The sequence below is a fragment of the Anomalospiza imberbis genome, chromosome 3 (assembly GCF_031753505.1).
Source record: "Anomalospiza imberbis isolate Cuckoo-Finch-1a 21T00152 chromosome 3, ASM3175350v1, whole genome shotgun sequence".
Classification (NCBI taxonomy): Eukaryota; Metazoa; Chordata; class Aves; order Passeriformes; family Viduidae; genus Anomalospiza; species Anomalospiza imberbis.
In genome coordinates this window covers 69,684,372-69,690,371 of record NC_089683.1, presented here as the reverse complement: position 1 = coordinate 69,690,371, position 6,000 = coordinate 69,684,372, and the positions used below count along the sequence as shown (strand labels likewise).

Genomic DNA, 6,000 nt, shown 5'->3' with positions numbered 1-6,000 from the left:
AACTACAAAATATTTCAGGCACTGATTTTATAGTGAACTAAGTACAATTTTTCCTTTCTCTATAATATACTTGCTTTACATGCAGCAAACAAAAAAGGCATTTAATCTGATACTCATCTTCATAGCCTTATGGAAAGTACCCTGGATGTTCTATGATCCAGACCTTTGACTAGGTGAACTGAGATTTACAACCGTATGAAATACATTCACAAAGAGTTGTGCTGGAATTGACTTGTGTGCTGAGCAGGAGAAAGAGATAGGATAGTATGATAAGAGATATTTGTTCAGTGCCTTTTCATGAAATCTAATTTTTTAAACTTATCCAAATTCAGGACTTTTCTTCATAAATGGGGTCTATTTCAGTATCTATTTCAGTATCTATTTCAGTATTCAATATCTCTCAGTCTAAATAATTTGGAGAACAGATACTTAAGAGGTTTGAGTGAAATATGAGTGAACATCAAAAAATGTCTTTATCATTCTTAAAAAAAAAAATATTTTCAGTCAGTCATAATCTTGAGAGGTAAAAGTCACTTGAAGTCAGTAGTATCTGAAACCAGGATATTACAGAGGAAATGCGTAAGCTGTCATAACTCTGGAGTTCATCTTCAGAACCTCTATATTAAACATTTATACATTACTTGCTCTAGAGGTCTTGTGGGTCATGACTGCTCTTGCAGTTTCCAATCTGTCAGATGAACAGGTTTTCCACTTCTGGAAGTAATGATAAAATCTCACAGTGCCACACTTTTTCATGATGTCCTTGAACAGCCCAAAGTTACAGATTATGGGTATAGCTTCTCTAGAAGCACTTTCCACATATTTTGCTATGCTAGTCACAGTCTGTTTACCAAAATAATTGTGATTTCATTATGTTTACCAGTTTTGGTCCTTCAGAAGCCTTCTGCTGTTATACATCTTGCACACATTTTTCTCTGTCAATGATCCAGTGTTAATTTTACTCTTTTTTGAGATACCCTGTTGTCCTCCCCTCATGACAATTGCATCGCATTAGCAGAGGCTCTCTGCCATACACTTGTTACAGAATGCTGTTGCTGTTAGGAGTCTGGTGGCTCTCTGGTTTGCCAGACTTCTATCTGGAGGCCAAGGCTCCTCCCTGATGGACACAGGTGTCCTCTTAAAGGTATGATCTGCACGAATGCTCATGAAAGACGAGCTATTCCCTGGCAACCCTTGACTTCACCCTATGGAAAACCCAGTATATATCCTTCAAGGAAATGATATTTTAAAGCTTTACATTCACCCTGGGTTAAGCTCACTCACACGATGGTTGAAGTACAACACCGGGTGAAGCCATGTTGTACCTTCCATCTCTTCTCCCCGACAGTACAGTCGGCTGGCAAAATAACTGGCGCAGAGCCGTTTAGCTCTCCCTCTCCCGAGGTATCTCTCAATGCAGCACATCACGCCTAACTCCTGCGGGACAGCCGTGCCCAAGCAGCCACGGCACGGAGCGGCCTTCCTGGAGACTCCTGGAGGAGCGGAGGCAGCCCCAGGCTCGGGCCGTGCGAGGTGAACCTGGGGCCGGCGGGTCGGGCAGCGGCCCCGGGCGCGCCCCGAGCCGGGCGGCAGCCGCCTCTCCGCGGAGCACCGGCAAGGGGCGCTGGGCGGCGCGTTTGGAGTGCGGAGGGTGCGGGCTGCGGATCACCTGCAGCGGCGGGGGGGCCGGGAGCTCCGCCTCCCCTCCTCCCCCGGTTAATCGCATCCCACTCCCCGCGGCAGGCACAGGCAGCCGGGCAGCGCTGTCAACCTGCTGCAGGCGCACGGGCACCCGCACCCCGCTCGCAGCCAGGGCCGGGCTGGGGCCGCCGGCTCCGCCGCCCTCGCACTTGCCCCAGCCCGGTGCGGCGCGGCCGTGAACCTCCTGCCGCCGCCAGCCCGCGGGGAGCGACCGCCGCCGCCCGTCCGGGCATCGGGAGCAGCGCCCGGCAGAAGGAGAGACAGGGGCAGCCATGGCTGAGGGGGGCGAGGGCGAGGACGAGATCCAGTTCCTGCGAACTGTAAGCGCCGCGCTTGCCTCCCTCACCTCCGCGCTGTGGCGGGGCGCCGGGCGGGCCGGGGGCTGCGGGGGCGACGCCCGGACCGGCCGGGGTGGGAGCCGGGCGGGGGCAGCTCGGCGCGGGCTCCGGAGCCTCGGCCCCGTCCCTCTCCACCTGGCAGCGTGTGGCCGGGCGGGGGGCGATAGCTCTGCCCGCCGCGCCGGGATGAGCGACAGGGGCGGGCGGCCGTGCTGGCCCCGGGCGGGGGCTCCCCGGGCAGGGTGAGAGGCGGGCAGGCAGGCGGGCGAGCGGCGCCTCCCCAGCAGCACCTCTCCGCGCTGCCTTCCCGACCGCGGTGAATGTGCCTACTGCAGATACTAACCGAGCAGCCGTCCCCAGCGTGAAAACTGCAATCCCACTCCCTTTGCAAAAATAGGCTTGGGGGAAAAAAAACTCACCTCTCTCACCCTGTCCCCTCCCCACGGAGGTTCCCACTAACTTGCAGGCGTTCTCCTCGCCGGGCACAGACTAATACGGCTTTTTCTGGCGTGCGCATCCTTTCGTTACTTCGGTCCAGGGCATGTTAAGGCGCTAGAGTGCTTCTTCCTTCCGTTTAATTAATGCATCGGGACTGCTGCATCTAATGCTTATCTGGATAATGTTTCTTCAAGCCATGCTTTTATTTGTCTTCTCGGCCATCTCCCAAGTGCCGTTTATATGCACAATCCTAGCAAGTTTTGCAGATAGGCATCTGCATTTAGAATGGTGGTGTATTCAAACCGTGCCACAGTTTCAGGAAAAATTGCTGAGACATTTGTTAAGTAGAGCTGGAAACACTGAGACTGTAGGATAAAGCTTAACTTCCCTTTTATTTAGTGCAGTCTGATTTAGAAAATGCTCACGTTTAATGGCTTGTAAGAAAATACATCTAAATGGGGGTGGAAATAAAGCAACATAGTGTATGTGAAACATATTCATGTGCTGTTTGCGGCATTAAGAATCCTGGTTCTCAGCTGTCTTCCATTTCTATCAGAAACCACACGATAGTAGATGTAAACCTTAATATTAATTTTTTTTATTTGTTTGAGGATTCTTAGAAAACCTGCTTTTACAGAAAATACAGCTGTTACGCAACATTGTCTTGAAGATCGACAACTTTTTTTTCCTGTGAGCGTTATGTGACTTGTATTGTAGTGTTGCCTAACACGTAAAGACAAAACAGGAAAATATTTCTGTAAAAAAATTTGTGGTCTCCATTCATGAGAGTTTTTTTTATTAGTACTTTTCACTGGTAAAGATTTTTGGTAGACTTGTACCATGGCAGCCTTACTGCAGGTGTGAATGTTAAGCTTAGTTCATGTTATCTGAATGCTTAATAGGGAAGGAGAAGCATTGAGCATGCTAATACAGCTCAGCACATCTACAGTGATGTTAAACTCCAGCACCTGACAGCAGCAGCATGTTATGTAAAACAGCACTCCTGATAATGTGTGTCAGGCTTGATACGAATTTGGCAAACCCAGTCTTAGATAACACTTGAAAATGTTTAGAATGTTGCACCACTGGCAAAATGACCTTGAATATGGTAAACTGAAGCTTTGGGGAGGCATGTGGTGTGGTTTAATCAAAAAGGCCTGAGAAACCTGTTTCATGTGAAGTTTTGAGTCTATAATCTGAAGTGGTATGTAAGCAGTGATTTTTACTCTTCTCTTCCTTCTACTTTGTCCAAGTTATGAGAATTACTTGGAAAAGCCAGTGCTTTCAGACCTATTTTTTGATGTAGTCTTCCACCTCTCAGTTGTTAGAAGGCTTGGATTAATGGTCTCTAGAGCTATTAGATGTGTGTAATTTTCTGAATGCATTGGTAGAAAGCACTGGAAATTTAATATTACCCTGGTAATTACTGCAGTTTTTTTAAATTTATTTTTAAAATACTAATTAGGGACAGATGGATTCATAAATGTTTTGTAGATAAACGAGAACTTTTCAAAGAACACTGTATGCAAGCAAAAACACTTCTGTGCTTTCAATAGTTTGAGGATGACATCTGTAGGCCTACTACATGTAAACAGTGCTCTTCATATTTTCTTCTTTTGGTAGGACCTGATAAACTTCCTGAAATCTTTAGAGTCTACCCTGGAATGTAGACACTGTATTTTTTTAATGTTTAGAATGGCACATGAGATTTCATCAATTAAAAATGCCCATTATTTGCATGGAGCTACTAAACTGAATTTGTATTTTTGCCACATGTTGATTGGAAATTTTGATTTTTCTAACCTTTTCACACATGCTTATATGTCTAATGATTCCTCTTCTTTATTTGCTGCTTTTTTTTTTCCCTGGTTTGGTTTTGTTTTGGTAAAGTGGAATATAAGCCTTACTTCCTGCAAATTCTGCTGCTAGGATGGATTTCTGTTTCTTTTGGGAATAATCTGAAATGTGAACACAGCCTCTTAATGCCCTGTATTTCTGGAAGCATCAGGGCATTATATGGGACAACTTTGGACAGACTGGAGCTCAGCTCTGTGCTGTTCATTTCTCCTCAAGGAACTCTTCTGTAGTCCTGTGAATTACTTGCTTCTCTGGAATCAGGGATCTCCCTCATTAGTTTGCCAAATGCTCCAAGTGGAGATGACCTTGTATTATGTATGGCCTTATTTAGGCCTGGACATACATTCTCCTGACATCACCCACGGAATAAACACATACTGTGCAGAAGAAGCGAAGGGAAACAAGTATCCTGCTGTGTGTTTATTAGTTGTGTGTCCAGGTGGGACCTCTTCCCAGTAGGGGAATTTGTTTTTTATTTTATAATACTAGAAAAATCAAGGATATATGTAACATAGATTTCACTGTTTAGTCTTTACAGTCAAGAATCTAAACCAGTCATAACTGATGTGGAAATCACCTGGTTTTTATTTGTTTGTTTTTATTTTATTTTTATTAAGATGTGTAATTTGACAAGAGTGAAAATAATTCCAACTTCCAGGAGTAAACAGAAAATATTTCCCCCTAAATGCATAGGCTCCTTCCTTAATATACATGTGCAAGGACTGTTTTTTGTGACACAGAACCCCCATAAGAGAAGGCCTTTGCAAGAAGTGGGGTGGCAAGCTGGTGAGAGGATTAAAACCAATTGGAAGATTTCAAAAAAATATTGCCTGTATTTGTCCCTTAGATTTTTTTAAAGGTGTCCTGACTTTCAGGAGCAATATGTACCTAAAAGTGATGAGAAATGTGTAATTTAGCTATTTGATCTTGTGATATTCATGATGCCAGTGTGTATGGTTTTCTGGAGCTGTGGAGTTTCTTAAATTAGAGGCAGGTCTGCTTTTAGCTGTTTATGGTAGGAGACACCAACAGGACATGCTGAAGTAGGGCTGACAGGGTTATGTTTTTTTTCACTGTCTTCTGAGACAGTGATGACTACCATGCCTGTCAGGAATCAGAGGCGTAATCAGTGTGAGCAGCACATGTTCCCCAGGACTGATGGAGTCATCATCTCTTTCCATTTTTTTTTTTTAAGGTTTGAATGCTAGTGTTCCATGTTGCACTCTCTTCTAATGCCTTTTAATTTTTTTTTTCAATTAGCTTACTGTAAAACAGAACCTCTTGTTTGTGAATGTACTCTGTGCTGCCTTATTTTCTACATGGATTTAATAGTTCTGGGTGTGAGTGCCAGTGGAAAGTGTAAGTGTGCTTTGCAACACTGGAAGAGTAGTTTGAAACAAATTTAAACATTACTTAGCATTCATGTTTGACATGCAAAATATTTTTATTCACTCAGTGCTGGGTTTTTATAGTTGAGATGATAAAAGAATAAAGTTTATAGCAGTGAAGTTTGAAATGAAGAATGTTGTGTTCACATTTCAAGGTCAGCAGTTCTCTGATTTCAAAATCTCTTCTATTCAGATATTCCTCATTATGGCAGCAGTTAAACAATGAGTGCCACTTTAAGTCTAACTAAAGTCACATACTTACATGCCATCCTACATGA

General features: G+C 44.5%; 1 protein-coding gene across 1 annotated transcript in view; it reads left to right on the top strand.

Moving 5' to 3' along the window:
- Positions 1-1,732: 1,732 nt before the first annotated feature.
- The window catches only part of RYR2 (ryanodine receptor 2), a 377,495-nt gene continuing 373,227 nt past the window's right edge, over positions 1,733-6,000 (top strand). The window contains exon 1 of the mRNA XM_068184981.1: positions 1,733-2,021. Within this exon, the coding sequence (XP_068041082.1) occupies positions 1,974-2,021 (48 nt within the window). The 5' untranslated portion in view covers positions 1,733-1,973. The remainder of the gene's footprint in view (positions 2,022-6,000) is intronic.